Source organism: Micropterus salmoides, unplaced genomic scaffold, assembly GCF_014851395.1.
Source record: "Micropterus salmoides isolate LMB-PRFRI ecotype aquatic unplaced genomic scaffold, ASM1485139v1 Ms_hic_scaffold_5, whole genome shotgun sequence".
Taxonomy (NCBI): Eukaryota; Metazoa; Chordata; class Actinopteri; order Centrarchiformes; family Centrarchidae; genus Micropterus; species Micropterus salmoides.
The window spans coordinates 6,449,774-6,467,535 of NW_024044237.1; the positions used below are offsets into that span (position 1 = coordinate 6,449,774).

Below are 17,762 nucleotides of genomic sequence, written 5' to 3' on the forward strand. Positions count from 1 at the left end.
AGGCGGTCCTTGAAATTTGCTTAATGTGAGACTTAAATGACATGTCCTGATCAAAGATAACTCCAAGATTCCTCACAGTGGTGCTGGAGGCCAGGGCGATGCCATCAAGGGAAACTATATCTTTAGATAATGCGTCACGGAGGTGCTTAGGCCCCAGAACAAAAACTTCAGTTTTATCTGAGTTTAACATTAGAAAATTACAGGTCATCCAGGTTTTAACATCCTGAAGGCACATTTGAAGTTTAGCTAACTGATGAGTTTCATCTGGTTTGATCGATAGATATAACTGAGTATCATCTGCATAACAATGAAAGCTTATGGAATATTTCCTGATAATATTGCCTAAAGAAGCATATATAAAGTGAAGAGGATTGGTCCGAGGACAGATCCTTGAGGAACTCCATGACTAACTTTGGCATGCATGGAGGACTCATCGTTAACTTGTACAAACTGAAATCGATCTGATAAATAGGACTTAAACCAGCTTAGAGCGGTTCCTTTAATGCCAATGAAATGTTCCAGTCTCTGCAATAGGATCTGATGGTCAATGGTATCAAATGCAGCACTAAGATCTAATAAAACCAGTACAGAGACAAGTCCTTTGTCTGATCCAATAAGGAGGTCGTTAGTAATTTTCACCAGTGCTGTCTCTGTGCTATGATGAGCTCTAAATCCTGACTGAAAATCCTCAAATAAACTATTGCTCTGTAGAAAGTCACACAGCTGTTTAGCAACTGCTTTCTCCAGAACCTTAGAGAGAAATGGAAGGTTAGATATAGGTCTATAGTTGGCTAAAACATCCGGATCAAGTTTGGGCTTTTTCAGAAGAGGTTTAATTACAGCTACTTTAAAGTACTGTGGTACATAGCCTGTTGATAGAGATAGATTGATCATATCTAGTATAGAAGTGCTGACTAAGGGTAAAACATCTTTAAGCAACCTAGTCGGGATGGGGTCTAAGAGGCAGGTTGATGGTTTAGATGAAGAAATTATTGAAGTTAGTTGGTAAAGATTGAGGGAAGCAAAACAGTCTAAACATATATCTGGTTCTACAGCTGTTTCTAAGGTTCCTGAGTTAAGAGATAAGTTGGTGCCAGTTGAGGGCAGGTCTTGTTGAATTTTGTCTCTAATAGCTAGAATTTTATCATTAAAGAAGCTCATGAAGTCGTAACTACTGAGAGCTATGGGAATACTTGGTTTTAAGATTATCTTGCCAAATTAAACGAGAATTTTCCAGTTTGGTGGAACGCCAATTCCTCTCAAGTTTCCGCGATATTTGCTTTAATTTGCGAGTTTCAGTATTATACCATGGAGCTAACCGTCTATGTTTTAGTATTTTCTTTTTTAGAGGGGCTACAGAGTCGAGTGTCATTCGCAGCAAGCCTGCAGTACTATTAACAAGATGATCAATTTGGGAGGGACTGAAATTAGCATAGGAGTCCTCCGTTACTTTGTGACTAGATAATGTATTTAGAGCTGATGGAATCGCATCCTTAAATTTAGCTACAGCACTATCAGACAGACATCTTGTATAGAAATTTTTGCCCAGTGGCGTGTAGTTCAGCAATACAAACTCAAAAGTTATCAAACAGTGGTCGGACAAAGAGGGATTTTGTGGGAACACCACTAAATGTTCAATTTCAATACCATACACCAGAACAAGGTCGAGGGTGTGGTTAAAACAGTGAGTCGGTTCATGAACACTCTGAGAGAAGCCAATGGAATCTAACAGAGAGATAAACGCAGTACTGAAGCTGTCATTCTCAACGTCCACATGAATATTAAAATCCCCTACAATAATAACTTTGTCTGTTTTAAGGACTAAAGTTGACAAAAACTCTGCAAATTCAGATAATAATTCAGAGTACGGGCCAGGTGCTCGGTACACTATAACGAAGAGAATTGGTTGCAGTGATTTCCAACTTGGGTGCGAAAGACCAAGAACAAGGCTTTCAAATGAGTTATAATTTAGTTTAGGTTTAGAGCTGATTAGTAGGCTAGAGTCAAAGATAGCTGCAACTCCACCTCCTCGGCCTGTGCCTCGAGGAATGTGAGTATTAATATGACTGGGAGGGGTGGATTAATTTAGGCTAACATATTCTCCATCACCCAGCCAGGTTTCAGTAAGACAAAATAAATCAATATCATAATCTGATATTAGTTCATTTACTAGTACACCTTTAGAAGAGAGAGATCTGATGTTTAAGAGTCCACATTTAACTCTACTATTCGTTTGCACTATTGCTCTTGTGGTTAGCAAAAACCTAAACTCCCTTATTACATGCACAACAGACTCAACCTGACAATGTTCACATAAACCATTTGGATGCTTTCCCATTATCTTAAGTGTGCTACTTAGATTGGCACTTATTCTTATTCTACTGAAAGTGACCTCTGCTTTTCTTGGCCGACCTATGTTTCTAAATGATGAATTACCTTGCTGTTAAAATTATACAGAAATGTTCCTCTTATTTCAGTGTTCCACTGCTCTTGCCCCTCTTCTTTTTCAGGGATTGTAATCCAGTACACTTTGATATATATTTTCTCACGGTTTGTCAGCTCTCCATTGTGATTGTGCTCCGGTTTTCCTACACGCAGGATCTAAAACGGGCAATAAGACGAGGGCAAAGGCCAAAAATGTTATCATGATAAAAAGCTCTTCATGTCTTTCTATATCTATAATTATCACCAATTATGGCATTATCAAGTATCAAATCTTTATTTCTTCAAGTTTGAAGACTGAGTGAAAGTTGAAGAAACCTGATGGTTAATTGTGGATTAAACTCTTCTTTATGGTCAACACTTGAGGCCAATCAGTGGATCACTTCACAAATCTGAGGTAGAACATTGGAAACAATTATGATAAAATCTTTGTTAACACATATGCATGAGTAAAATAAGTAAAAGATTTTTTCAGTCCTTTTTCCTCACCAAAATAAACATCTTAAAAAAAATTAAGTCCTAAGTCTTGTATGATACAAGTGAATAAAATTAAACATTTATTGAACATTTGTTATAATGTTATTGAAAAAAATTATATCGTAATAATTATTGTCATTGTTTTATTGTCCAGCCCTATGAAGGCCTAATACCACACCTGGGAGAGATGGTCTGGGGTACAAGGTATTGCATGGCATTAGAGGAAATGTTAGCGCTGATAAATACAGTATGGGAGGAAGGGCTAATCCCGGGAGAGTGGAAGCATGCAGTGGTCATCATGATTTTAAAACCTGTGAAGGAAGCTGAGAGTCCTGGATCTTCCAGACCAATAGCCCTTACAGCAGTTATCAGCAAAATAATGGAAAGAATGGTTACAGATAGACTTGTGCACAGGCAGCTGGTCTTTCAAAGCGGGTTTAGGCTTGGTAGGGCAACAGTGGATTCAGTTCTATTATTAAATAGAGAGGTTAAAAGAGCTCTAAACAAAGAGGTGGTGATTGGTGTCTTCTTGGATATAGAGAAGGCATATGCATGCTGTGGAGAGATGGTTTAGTAATCAAGTTATATGAAGCAGGGATTCGAGGGAGGGATTTTTTGAGATCCCGGACCATACAGGTAAAAGTGTGTGTGTGTGTATGTGTGCAGATGATGGAGCAATATAGAAGAGAGGAAAAGAACTTTGGAAAAGAAGACGGAAGAGAGGGACAGTTATATACAAATAGTAAATCTTCACTTAGAGGAGATGGGCTTGAGTGGGGTAGAGGTAGTGCTGTCTGTATGCTGGCCAGTTGTCCCTCGATGGTTATGGTCAGAAGCTGAAATAGACTTGTCTGTTAAAGAGTCAATACAGATCAATGAAATGGGAAATCCTGTAGTTTGTGTAGAAGAACACCTTAGGATTAGGTGGAGGGACTATATAAGCGTACATACTGATGGGTCTACAGACCCTGAAAGGCTTGTATGCTCCCCATGTTCAAATCTGTCAGTGTAGAAGACTGCCTGATGGGATTTCCGTATTCACTGCAGAATTAGTTGCTTTATTGTGAACAGTGTGGTGGGTGGAGGAAGGGGGTTCATACTGTGTACAGACTCCTTATCTGCCTTGATGGCATTGGGTGGAGGTGAAGGTGGAAGAGCTAGGCCAGACATAGTTGGGGAGATTTTAATGATGATTTTTTAACTGGAGTGGCAGGGGTATAGAGGGGTTTTTCTTTGGATGCCAGTCCATGTTGAGGGTCATGAGGTGGCAGATCAGGTAGCTATAAGGAAAGTTTGAGCAGGGATAGTGTAGATGTGCAGGGGCCACTTGGTAGGATGGAAAGATTGTACCTCAGTGAGAGACTGTGTCATCTGTGGCAACAAGAGTGGGAAGCAAACAAAAGCGGGAGAAAGCTGTACAACATTCAACCTGCAGTAAAGCTCGGCAATAGAGTGACCATGCCTCGGACTTAAGTTAAAGTGACAAGGCTGAGACTGGGACATTGTGCATAGAGAGCAGTTGTGAACACTGTGGAGTCCTGGAGTCTGTACAACATAAATGCATTGCCCACTCTATGCCAAGCAAAGGAGGGATTTATTCATAGGATTAGGCAAACTGAGCATGGAAATATTTTCCATCTGAACACTGAGTGATGGGGTAGCCTACTTCAAAAAGAGAGATACAGAGAAATAATAAACTTCCTTAAATCCACAGGACTATATTGCAAGTTATAGCTTTTCGGGTCCTTTCAGATAGAAAGTAATTTGCGCTGCGCAAAAGTTAAACTATTGTGAACTTTGACCACGTCCTTTTATTGTGGCCAGCCTAAGTCCTTTTATTGTGGCCAGCCTCCTAACGCACACCTTTGCAATTCCCATGCTGGCTGATCAGCATCTTGATATGCCACACCTGTGAGGTGGATGGATTATCTCGGCAAAGGAGAAGTACTCACTGACACAGATTTAGACAGATTTGTGAACAATATTTGAGAGAAATAGGCCTTTTCTGTACATAGAGAAAATCTTATATCTTTGAGTTCATCTCATGATGAATGGGGGCAAAAACAAAAGTGTTGTGTTTATAATTTTGTTCAGTGTAATATTAGATGCGTTCGAGATGACAGAAGAAGAAGACGAAGAAGGATGCCTTATTTTAAGTCCAGCGTGCATCACGTTAAGTGAGCGCTGCGCAGCGCTGCATGAAGTCAAACGCACCTATCGCCATTAGGTGATAAAGCGTCAGTGGCAATACTATACTGGTGGGAGGCAGCAATGCACTAAAACAGTGCCGAGAAAAAAACGCAGAAGAAGAAAAAGGAGCAGCGAAAAGGACTGGCAGCTCACTGTGATTGGCTGAGAGGTGACCAATAGGCAGCTGACAGGAGTTACCGTGTGTGGTGGTCGGGCTGCAGCAGTGGTGCACAATGTTCGGGAAACTTTCCTATTTGTTGTTTCTGCTCATTATTTTCTACAATGGCCACACTGACGCGCAGAAGAAAAAAGAGGTAACATGCTTTTAATATCATAAAGTGGAAAAAGTTCATAAATCTTCTCCGGAAATGTTTGCGAGGTTTTCTAAGTTGACTATAGTCCGTGTCAATGTTAGAGGCTAACGTTAAGCTAACAGCAACCAGAAATGAGCTGACCGTAAGTAGTTTTCAACAAATAACATTTATTTGACCTTAACTCATACACACTGAAAACGTTTGCTAAATCGTAGTGCTGGTCGTTTGCCGTTCGGTTAAGGTGAGCTTACTAAACCCAACAAAAAGTCAGCCACTGTACCACAACAAACTGCTACAGGTAGTACGGTGTTGCGGAAACTTCACTTCCGGTATCCCTCTGCCACAAAATGACAAGATGATCGGGCCAGTCTGCATCATAAACACCCCTTAAACTCTAACAAGCCGTTATACATGCTTTCCACATTCCATTAGGATTCTGGGATAGCTTTTGGTCTCTTTTGGCCTGTTTTTGCGCCTGACAACATGAGCTGTCTTCTTGTCTGCGTTCTGTCTAGACTCTGCTGTCAGAGAAAGTGACTCAGATGATGGAGTGGGCCTCCAAACGTTCAGTCATCAGGATGAATGGAGATAAGTTCCGTCGCTTTGTCAAGGCTCCTCCCAGAAACTACTCCGTGGTCATCATGTTTACAGCCCTGCAGCCACAGAGACAGTGTGGGGTCTGCAGGTAAGAAGCAGGAGCAATAGGTACAGATCCTGTTGTTTTTATTCTAAAGTGAATTTAAATGCATCTTTTCATTTCAGACAAGCTGATGAGGAGTTCCAGGTGCTGGCTAACTCCTGGCGTTATTCCTCTGCCTTCACAAACAAAGTCTTCTTTGCATGTGTCGATTTTGATGAAGGATCAGACGTCTTTCAGATGGTGAGACAACTTCTTGTTCTCCAAGACTAGCATTATGCCTTTTGTTTTTCTAAGAGTCTGCCATCCAACACCAAAAAACTGAAAGTGTTTCATTGAGAGCTTAGAGTCTTCAGGCTGTGAGTATTACCAAACATCTGCAATTAGCTCATATCAGCTCTGTTTTCAATTACAATTTTAGCGTCCTACGATTATGAAAACACAGTTATCGAGATAAAAGGCTGCTCTGGTTTTGTCTTTTGTCACCCCTGTCCTTTACAGTGGTGGCTCTGCCAAACCTTAAAGCCCAAACTCCCTCTCAGCAGGGCAGGCTGTGACGTTCAGCTCGAGGGGAGATGAAATTAGTCTAGCGTCTACCAGACTTATCCTCTACTGATAGCTTAACAGATTGTTGACAAATTGTTTCTACTTTTCTTACTCAACATTGGTTTAATCATCACTGCATCTCCAGACAGAACACTAGGTTTGAATCTTAGCGTCATCTAATTTAACAAGTTGTCGTCAGTAGTTCACCTGTTTCTGCTCCACACAGACTTTGAGCCCTCAAAGCAGAAACACTGCGCTGCCTCATCCTCTTGCGTCCAAGATGCTGTTTAAAGTTAATAATGTTGAATTACTATTTCTTATTTAAAGAGGTCATATTATGCTTTTTGGCTTTTTTCTTTTCTTTATTGTGTGTTAGCACTTTCAGACCAAAAGCGAATCAAGTGCTCAGGGCAGCGTATTAAATACAAAGTCAATACTTCATATTTATTTATTTTTATATAAAAACCTGACAAAACTGGACACTGCTTGGAGAAAAGAAAGCGAGGAAGTTGAACTACCTGGTGAGTTCAGAAAATGTGCGTCTGTTACTTTATTCCAGCTATTCTGTGAACAAGTTAGCATAGCCCCAATCAATTAAAACTCCATTCAGAAAATAAACATTTTAAAAGTTGTTGTCTTGCTGACAGACCTGACAAAGCATGTTCAAAACAACTTACAATAAGTGCATTTAAACTCCACAGGAACAAGAGCGAGATTTTTATCAATATCTGAAGGTGCATCTCTCCTAAACTAACAACTGAAAAAAATGCTGAGGTTCCTTTCCAGTGATGCTGACAAAGTCGAGGCTGAACTGAAAGATTACCATCACTCTGCTTTAAAAGCTAAGAGGCAGAAACGTCTAAATAAACAACTCTTGGTTCTTTTGAACTCTTTTGCTTACAAACTGTGCGGATGTGATCTGGATGTTCCTGCAAAAGAGACACTTTCTGTCAGTGAAACCTGAATAAATAAAGAATAAACAAACATTAAAAGCTGAGAGATTGGAATAATGAGGGATTTCTGATTTGCTAAGCTCATTTCATCAGGATCTGCTGCATATAATGAATGTTTTGACTGTTTGTGTTGCAGCTAAATATGAATTCTGCTCCGACCTTCATTCACTTCCCATCCAAAGGAAAACCCCGCAGGTCTGATACTTACGAGCTCCAGGTCAGAGGCTTTGCAGCTGAGCAGCTGGCTAGATGGGTGGCAGACAGGACTGATGTGCAGGTAATTGCAAAAAACATATCATTAAAGCGGACTTTAAGTGACCAGGGCCCTGAGGTGATCCATCATTGTGTTTGCTATAATGAAATAAACCAATAAATCCTGACTCATCAATCGGACTCATGATGACTGTAGCTTCATGTTTGTCTGTTTTTCAGATCCGTGTCATTCGTCCTCCCAACTACGCAGGGCCTCTCCTGCTGGGCTTCCTCCTGGCTGTGATTGGAGGACTGGCGTATCTACGAAGGCATAATTTGGAGTTTCTCTTTAACAATAATGTCTGGGCCTTCTCTGCGCTGGTAACAACAACCAACACACAGTACATCTGTACATAGATACATGGTGTTTGTGGGAAGTAGCCTCCTCAGCGCTTTTACACTACAATCACGTTCACCATTCATACACTGGCAGAACAATTCAGGGTTCAGTATCTTGCCCACAGACACTTCAACATGCAGCCTGGAGGAGCCGGGGATTGAACCGCCGACCTGATTAATGGCCGCCCAGAATGACAGATGAAACATGTAAATTTAAGTTCAAAAACGGCATCAGTTCTTCTAGGAACACTTACACAAAGTCAGGGATTTTGTAGGCATCTTGTCAGCTATATGATTAAACAATTATAGCAAAAAGGTTATAATGATCGTAAAGTCAATATATAGGTTGAAACACAATCATTAACAGCTGTGTTGGAGAAATACAGCTGGGTGAGGAACAGCCAAACTCCGCTAACAAGGTGAGGCTGCTGAAGACAGTTTACTCTCAAAAGAATAAGCAGAGCAACAAGACACAAGGTAGTTATACTGCATCAGCAAGGTCTCTCCCAGGGAGACATTTCAAGGCAGACAGGGGTTTCCAGATGTCCAAAATTTTCTATATTGGGATATGAATTTTTTGTCATATCACACAACCCTACTGTAGATTATTGATGTTGATATTTTTATTCTTGGCTCTATGTGAATCCTAACCCTGCCTCTACAAACAGCAAATATAGAGAAATGGTCAAATGTTGGTAGCACAAGGTAACAAGAGTTAATGTTAATTGATCAGAATTTAGGAGCAGGACATTTCCTGTCATCTCATCTTTATTTAGCTTTGTATTACAGAGGGATGTGCACCTGCGAGTAAACTGTCTGAGGCAAGAGTGTTGAAATGCAATTAGTACGATTGTAATTAGGGCTGTGCATCTTCACGATTATCAGGTCAAGGATTCGATGCGATGCGATATGTCGACGCATCACCTCAAGGGTGGGAATTCCTGTGCAACTCATTATGATTGTGAGGCTACGATTCGACAGGATAAAGATGTATTTTTTCAATACATCTACAAGCAAAATATTTGTAACAATCCAAACACAGCATTAAATTATTACAGCTTTATTACTGACCTCTGCTGCTGCTCCTATCATTTCTGATGCTGCTGTTATTAGTATAGACTGTGACCTGCACTGCACATTTACAGCCAGACTGAAACGTAACGCTCATGTTTTCCTCTGCTCCGCTGCTTTCACCTTCACCTACTGCCGCCTGTCACGTAGCTGTCCTTTGAAGAATGAGGAGAGATTTTATTGATCATGTGAAAGTTTAAAAGCTGTCTGTGCTGAACAGGGAGAACCACACGTCTCCGGAGCTGCATTTCCGAGTTCTGCTTTTATATAGCGGATAATAACATAGAAATTTATGTGTGTTTATGTGCGTTTCAGTGCTTTGTCCTGATCATGACTTCAGGTCAGATGTGGAACCACATCAGAGGACCACCTTATGCGCACAAGAACCCCAGCACCGGACAAGTTGTAAGACAGAAACACACAGTATATCCTCAGTCACAATATAATATGTGAACTAACTATCAGAATAGTCTTAAACTGTCTGTGTGTTTCAGAGCTACATCCACGGCAGCAGCCAGGCCCAGTTTGTGGCTGAGACACACATTGTCCTACTCTTCAGTATCCTTCCGCTGTATGCATACTGTATCACCCTCCCTCAGCACACATTGAATACTTAGGCCTAAACCCCCAAATCTGATCTAGAGTAACTCTTGCAAAATGCACAGATAAAAACAAGCTCAGGATATCTAATGAACTAATCCTTGACTCAGACTCTGAGTGCCAGCTCTGGTCCTGTTGCAGATTTTCTTCACTCCGCTAGCTTAGTTGTATTGTTATGTATAAAGCACATCACCTGTTTGTGGCAGGGTTGCAGACCACCTCTCTTCTACCTAACTTCAGCCCACACCATCGCATGCCTCATCTTGGCTCTTGCTGGGTTGGATCTGTTAAATTCTAGTGGTAATGGTCTGACTAAAGCCACATTCATTTGTTGTCTTAACCTTGACCTTACTGTCAGATGCTGCTATCACCATGGGAATTGTGCTGCTGTGTGAGGCTGCTACCTCTGACTTGGACATCGGAAAGAGGAAGAGTATGCATACACACTGATTATTCCTACTGACCTTAGCATCTTTGCATACACTCAAAAGCATTTTTAGCTGAATCGCAGCATTGTTGGACTGTCGAGTGTTGGACTGCCCTTATTGGCTGTTGCTCTTTCAAAGTGGCACGACCAGTCCTTAATTGCGTCTTCCGGAGGCTTTCAAGCTTGGTTTATGCTCGCGTAAGACACTGTGGCTTCCACAGGTGGCATTTGAGCCACGAATGTGCACAGAGGCGTTTAGGGAGAGTGTGCAGTATTCTCTGAAACATCATGTGGTGACAAACAAAACATTCTCTGAAGAAGCAAGAAGTCTTCAGTGAGTGGAAGAATGTTACAGACCACACATGGCTGCACCCTCTGCTGTTCAGCTCCTCCAGGCTGAGAAAGAATTGTAATTAAAGTGGGGGTAGGCCATTTATGGCAGAAGCATTTTGTTGTGTTTGTTGGAATTGTCTTTACATCACAACAGCAAGTCAAATGCTCTGACATAAACATGGAAAAAGATCCAGTATCTGTGGCTGAAGATTCTTAGTCATCCTCGTGTTCTCTCTCTGACTGGCAAATCCAAGCTTTTTAACCTCTGTAGGGTCATTATGAAGCTGATGGATACTGCTTGTTTCTTTATCCATTATTGAGAATGCATCGGAGCATGAACAAAGCTTTACAGCGAGGCGCCGACACTCCTCGGTTCTGTCCTCAGGAGCCAGCTGGACAAATCGCAATATTGGTGCAATGTGCAAATCACAGAAGTTGCAATGAAGGTGCCTCTGCTGGATCATCAATTGATAGGTTCAATAATGATTACATGCCCATATATACATGAAAACTGTTTTTGTTCCAGCCTGAAGATATCTCTTCCTATTGCGATTAACTGACCAGGTCAGGTAATCGATTCAGTCGTTTTCTCATCTGCTCCTGTTAATTTACTGTTAATGCAAACTCAGCACTTCATCAGTGCAGATGTTCACAGTAAAAGCCTCCCAGTGGCTCAGAGGGCATAATCTCTCCCTTCCCTTGCTGACCTTATAATCTCTTACCAAAAATGGTAAGGAGAAGTGATTGGAAGTAATCTGTGAATTAAAAAAGTGGGTTTTGAGCATAACGCTCTGTTGCTGTGGAAATGTACATCATATTTTCCCATGCGAGACATTATGGTACAAGCACCCATCCTGCTCAGTGCTTTTTAACCACCCTTTGTTTGTGGCAGCCATTAAAATACCACTTTGTGTTTGGGAATTTATAGCATATTTGTGATACACAGTGACATATGGTGAAAGTTAAGAGGAAAGACTGGTTCAAAACATAAAATAGAAATTCTGAAGCTCATTTTATTTGGAGCAGGTTGTGGCACATCTAGTCATTACAGGAAATATACCTGTGTATGTTAGTTTTGTAAAGACTTAACAGTAAAGACAGTTAATTACTGATGGTGAAATTGGAAGTCGTTATATGATGTTGAACATGAATGGGTCAGCACACGCATCCATTCATCAACACAGGTACACAATCTACTGTATAGCAAACTGTGTGTGTGTGTGTGTGTGTCAGTTATGTGTGTAGCAGGCATTGGTCTGGTGATGCTGTTCTTCAGCTGGCTGCTGTCCATTTTCAGAGCAAAGTACCATGGATATCCATACAGGTAGAGAGCTACATTTACATCTGTTAATCCTGCTTTACCTGCTGTGATTGGCTGAGATAATGCTAATACTTCTTATTGGCTAAAGTCGTTTTGTCTCTGTTGCAGTTTCCTGATAAGTTAGAGCTGACCAGCATCCTCCAGCACAGCAAGTTCAAGACAGGAAGTTCCCCAAAGTGCTCTCAACAAGCAGGGTGCTGTCCATGGCAACGATGTCACATTTTTGTCTGCTAAGCCATGGTTTGGCTTCTGATATGATGAGCCAAACGTGTGTGTGTGTGTGTGTGTGTGTGTACACATACATTGTGCCTTAAACAAAGACTCAACAAGCAATTAATTTGCCAGTAACCGAGCCCTAATCATCAGAGTGCATTCTAAACTGTCTCGTGCCAAAATGTGTTTTATAGATTAGAATTAGGAAAAACAAAATCAGAATTTCTTAAATTCATTGATTGGTGATAGTTTCTCAGTTACTGAACACAAATCTCAGTCTGTATCTTTATTTTTGAAACTGTTGGGACCATAAACAGGTCATGGACTCTGTTCTGTTTTGTTTGATTTTGTTTGTGTGTGCCTGAACTTAAACCAGGATTTAATATTTATTGAAGAGCAAAGTGGGAGCCAGCATTCACATTTTCTGGAAATAAGTAATTTTGGTTACACTTTATATAGCTCCTGTAATATCCTCATAATGTCCTAAGATGTTTTCTGGTAAGAGCAATACATTTTGGTACTAAATGTAGGGAAAATGGAGATGTGATAGTACGCATAATATTATACCACCACAGGGAAGGACAAAAAACATTTTTTTCATGTACATAAAAACTTTAAGAAAACTTAAAAAGCGGTAAGAAACATCCCATCACTAGGCTTAAAAATGAGTTGCTACTTCTGATAGGCATTTCTGATATTTCACTTTCTTTTAGTAATGGAACTATTAACATGTTTAAGAATCACTGACAGTATTTTTGACTGTAAACAGGGAAGACTTAAATGCCATTTCATTTGGAATTTCAAACAAGATGTTGGTCCCCTCTGTAACACAGGGCCTCAATATCTGCTATTGATGTAGGACCCATTTGAAGTCTCTATCATGTCCGTTCATATTGTGTGTTAGTTTTGCTCACTCCCAAACAAGCTTTCTGTTCAATGGGCACAAACCAGTGGAGATGCAGTAAGCCTGGGGCTGTTGGTGCCCCTGGAGTTCTGGTTCCCTGTGACAATTGCCACTTTGGAAATGTTCACTCTTCCCTGGTGCACGTCTGCCTGGTTAGTAATCCAGCCTTGATGGTTTCTGTTAACAACAAAAAGCTTTCCACAGTTGTTATTTACGCTTCTATTTGGAATTTTACTAAGGTTCATGGGACCTGTTGTACTTAGACCAGTTTAACCAGTAAACGGTATGTAAAACATGATTTCACAGAAACAAAGAAGAAATGCTACTAACCGATGGCCATAACATAGCCCAGTAAAGACTGTGATATCATCAAGTAGTCCTTTGTTTCTGTGGTGATGAACAGTGAGGTCATCATTTAAAGAAAAGGTTTAGAATGCAGATTTGACCTGCAGCTTCACCCACTGCTACTCTAAGCTATGTGCCTTACACTGCTGAGCCACTAGGGTGTGTGATGAATTCTATACCCATGACCTGAATATAGCAGTGTAATTTTAATAAATCTGAAGGCAGTTTGACCAGGAAGCCAGTTCAGTTCCTTATCACTTCTCTCCCTCAGTGTAGTGTGTCACAGAGTAACACATTACAGCGTTCTGTTGACTTGGGGGATACATAAATGATTAAATTACAACTTCATTTTTCCAAACCCAGAAGCAGAATGCGTCGTCACACTCAGGGTTTGCTCAAACCTATCTGGAATCTAATAGTATGAATTACTTGTAGATTCAGGGATGGAAGGTTTAAAATATTTATTTTACAGTATGATTTGTGCATTTTCAAATTTTTTTTAATCAAATGACCTCTACTAAATCTGTTTGGATTTATCAAGTCAGTTAACTACACACACATGGGTTCACATGGGTTTTGTGTAATATACCTTTGTTCTTTTCACCTGTACTAGGTCCGAAGTCAGCTGGTGTTATGTTAAAACAGAATAGAAGCATATGGCATATTAACAGTGCTCACTTACTGTTGAAGAATGAGTTGGTCCTTTATTTAGAAGAAAGAATGGCCTTAACCCCAGAGCAAGATGAGATTTTGGAGTGTTTATACAAAACGTGTTCATCAGAAGGATACATTTTTTTTCTTTTGTATAAAACCAAGTGCTTTAAATGTTATGTGGTTGCCTTACCAGGATGTACCAGGGGGAATATTTCATCTGAAGTGATTGATTGATTAAAGTGCCTTAACTGCCTTTCAGTGTTTGTCTCAATTTAATTCAATTCAAATTCGCTTTATTGGCATGAATGTGTAACAACAATATTGCCAAAGCATCATACATACAACATAAGAACAATCAACCCCATACATTTAATTAAACAAGTAATTAAAGCGTAAAGTAATCAAAGCATATGTGTGTTTGTGTAAAGAAAAAAAAAAGAAAAGAACATTAAAAATAAAATAAAACTGTAAGCGTGTGTGTGTGTTTAAAAATATATATTAAAAGTATAAATAAATCAAACAGTAAGCGTGTGTGTGTGTTTAAAAATATATATTAAAAGTATAAATAAATCAAACAGTAAGCATGTGTGTTTGTGTTAAAAAATAAATAAATAAAACGGTAAGCGTGTGTGTGTGTTTAAAAATATATATTAAAAGTATAAATAAATCAAACAGTAAGCGTGTGTTTGTGTTTAAAAATAATATATATTAAAAGTATAAATAAATCAAACAGTAAGCATGTGTGTTTGTGTTAAAAAATAAATAAATAAAACGGTAAGCGTGTGTGTGTGTTTAAAAATATATATTAAAAGTATAAATAAATCAAACAGTAAGCGTGTGTGTGTTTAAAATATATATTAAAAGTATAAATAAATCAAACAGTAAGCGTGGGTGTGTTTAAAAATATATATTAAAAGTATAAATAAATAAAACAGTAAGCGTGTGTGTGTTTAAAAAAATAAATAAATAAAACAGTGAGCGTGTGTGTTTGTGTTTAAAAAAATAAATAAATAAACCGGAAGCGTGTCTGTGTGTTTGTGTGTTAGAAAATAAAAATATATTAAAAATAAAATAAATAAATAAAACAATAAGCGTGTGTGTTTGTGTTAAAAAATAAAATAAATAAATAAAACAGTAAGCGTGTGTTTTTGTGTTAAAAAATAGAATAATAAATAAAACAGTAAGCGTGTGTGTGTGTTTGTGTGTTAAAAATAAAAATATATTAAAAATAAAATAAATAAATAAAACAGTAAGCATGTGTGTTTGTGTTAAAAAATAAAATAAATAAGACAGTAAGCGTGTGTGTTTGTGTTAAAAAATAAAATAAATAAGACAGTAAACGTGTGTGTTTGTGTTAAAAAAAATAAATAAAACAGTAAGCGTGTGTGTGTTAAAAAATAAAAATATATTAAAAATAAAATAAATAAATAAAACAGTAAGCGTGTGTGTGTTGTGTGTTAACAAAATATATATATTAAAAATTCTCTTCCTCTTTAAGTTTTTTGGGAGCCCAGTACACACAAGGGTAGCATGGCTTGTGGCTAGACACAAATTGTCATCTATTATCTGTGATGGGAAAATTTAAACAGACGGTTGTGTATGCTGATTTTTCAATATAGTCGAAGACTTCTTCTTTTGAGGTGTTAAGTACATTTTTTAGACAGGACAGCGTAAAGGGATCACTGCGCAGTCAGGTGGCAGCAACCATGCACTGTAAAGCCCCAGTGCAGCTGCTGTTCAGCACTTTAGGGCTACACATGTACAGAACTGGAGTTACTGTACAGCTATTTGATATGTGCTCTGGCTCTGCCACACACTCAGAGTCCAGTTTTGTGTGTAAGTCTGGTCATTGACACAAGACGTGGACAGATGGAGGTGGGGATAGAACCTATAATCACTGGACGACCTGCTCTACCCCATGGGCCACAGCTTGAGCCACAGTTGCCCATGATGAGGATGTGGCGTCAGTGTGTGCTGTCCTTCCAGAAGAGTGTGGGGCAGGGATCAGTCTAAGCATGGCTTACCATATTGCTGTAGTGGGTAGATGGTGCCAAAACAAGGAGAAGGAGCAGTCTAGTCTTATGGACTGATATTTGTGTCAGTAGAATCTGAATTTGAATTGCTCAACTTGAATAACTATTGAAAAACTGAATCTGAATAGCATAATTTGAAAGTGAATTTATTAGTTTGAATGTGAATTCCAATAAACTTGAAATTGAATTCCGTCAACTGAAACTGGATTTGAGCCTCACTAAAAATTCAACTTTGGAATTTTCAAGTTGCATTACCTTTTAACCTTATACGCTGTATGGACAAAGATGCTGGGACACTACACATTCCTTTTATGATATCCCATTCTAAATTCATAGGCATTGATATGGAGTCGGTCCCCCTTTGCAGCTATAAGAGCTTCCAATCTTCTGAAAAGGTTTTCATCAAGATTTTGGAGTGTGTCTGTGGGAATTTTTTCCCATTCATCCAGAAGAGCATTTGCGAGGTCAGACACTGATGAGGGATGAGAGGGCCTGGCTTGCAATATCCAGTATAGTTCATCCCAAAGGTGTTGGAGAGGGTTGAGGTCAGGGCTCTGAACAGGCCAATCAAGATCTTTCACACCAAACTAGGAAAACTATTTCTTTATGGAGCTGGCTTTGTGGACGGAGGCATTGTTCTACTGAAACAGGAAAAGGCCAAATTCAAACTGTTGGAAGAACTATTGTCTAAAATTGTGTGCTGTAGCATTTACATTTCCCTTAACAAGGCCACTCCATGAAAAAACAGCCCCTACCAAAAGTATTAGGACAGGGGTGTCCCAGTATTTTTGTCTAGTGTATGTTAGCCGGTTGAACAAGCTGTACCTTGCCATATTCTGCACAATATAGGAAATACTACTGAACAGTAAAGATATTTAAAGTTCCATACATGTCTATTGCTCAGTTAACCAATTCAAAACATCACATTCCACATTACTACCTTGATTTCCAAATAAAATGCAAAATTTACTTTCATCTGAAAAGAGGACTTTGGTCCAGATCTTTTTCTCCTTAGCCCAGGTAAGACACTTCTGACGTTGTCTCTAGTTCAGGAGTGGCTTGACACTAGCAATTCATCATTTCCTGGACACATCTGAGCCTGGTGGCTCTTGATGCACTGACTTAAGCCTCAGTCCACTCCTTGGGAAGCTCCCCCCAGTTCTTGAATCAGCTTTGCTTGACAATCCTCTCAGGGCTGAGGTCATCCCTGTTGCTTGTGCACCTTTTCCTACCACACTTTAACCTTTTAACCCTAACTTTACATCAATATGCTTTGATCCAGCTCTCTGTGAACTGCCAGCCCTTTCAGCAGTGACCTTCTGGGGCTAACCTGCTTGTGGAGGGTGTCAAATAGTTTCTCCTGGACAAATGTCAAGTCAGAAGTCTTCTCCATGGTTGTGGTTGTGTGTACTGATCCAGACTGAGAGATAAGAAGCTCTTCTCAGGTCGACATTTAAGTCTTTATTCATATATTCAAATATTTTGAGCAATCTATTTTTGATTTATGTGAGCTGTAAGCCTTAATCACAGTGTGCAGAAGTCGCCAACTTTCTGCAGTCAGTAGCTACAGACCTCCAAACATCTTGTGGCCTTTCGGATTAGCTCAAGAACAGAGAGCTTGATGGAATGTGTTTCCATGGCCGAGCAGCTGCATCCAAGCCTTCCATCACCAAGTGCAATGCAAAGCGTCAGATGCAGTGGTGTAAAGCAC

At 39.6% G+C, this 17,762-nt stretch overlaps 1 protein-coding gene across 1 annotated transcript; it reads left to right on the forward strand.

Moving 5' to 3' along the window:
- Positions 1 to 5,266: 5,266 nt before the first annotated feature.
- On the forward strand, positions 5,267 to 14,271 carry LOC119888233 (magnesium transporter protein 1-like). The gene is made up of 10 exons (XM_038698711.1): positions 5,267 to 5,423; positions 5,939 to 6,108; positions 6,186 to 6,303; positions 7,696 to 7,836; positions 7,992 to 8,132; positions 9,537 to 9,626; positions 9,716 to 9,779; positions 10,180 to 10,254; positions 11,815 to 11,905; positions 12,011 to 14,271. Exons 1-10 carry the CDS (start codon positions 5,343 to 5,345, stop codon positions 12,024 to 12,026), a joined length of 987 nt encoding a protein of 328 aa, XP_038554639.1. The 5' UTR covers positions 5,267 to 5,342; the 3' UTR covers positions 12,027 to 14,271.
- The last annotated feature ends 3,491 nt before the right edge of the window (positions 14,272 to 17,762 follow it).

What these genes read in the sequence shown, in the direction of transcription:
- LOC119888233 (XM_038698711.1), top strand. Translation starts at nt 5,343, where the DNA reads ATGTTCGGGAAACTTTCCTATTTGTTGTTTCTGCTCATTATTTTCTAC. An exon ending in GATCAGACGTCTTTCAGATG is followed by an intron (nt 6,304 to 7,695) that starts GTGAGACAACTT and finishes TTTGTGTTGCAG; the next exon opens with CTAAATATGAATTCTGCTCC. An exon ending in ACCCCAGCACCGGACAAGTT is followed by an intron (nt 9,627 to 9,715) that starts GTAAGACAGAAA and finishes TGTGTGTTTCAG; the next exon opens with AGCTACATCCACGGCAGCAG.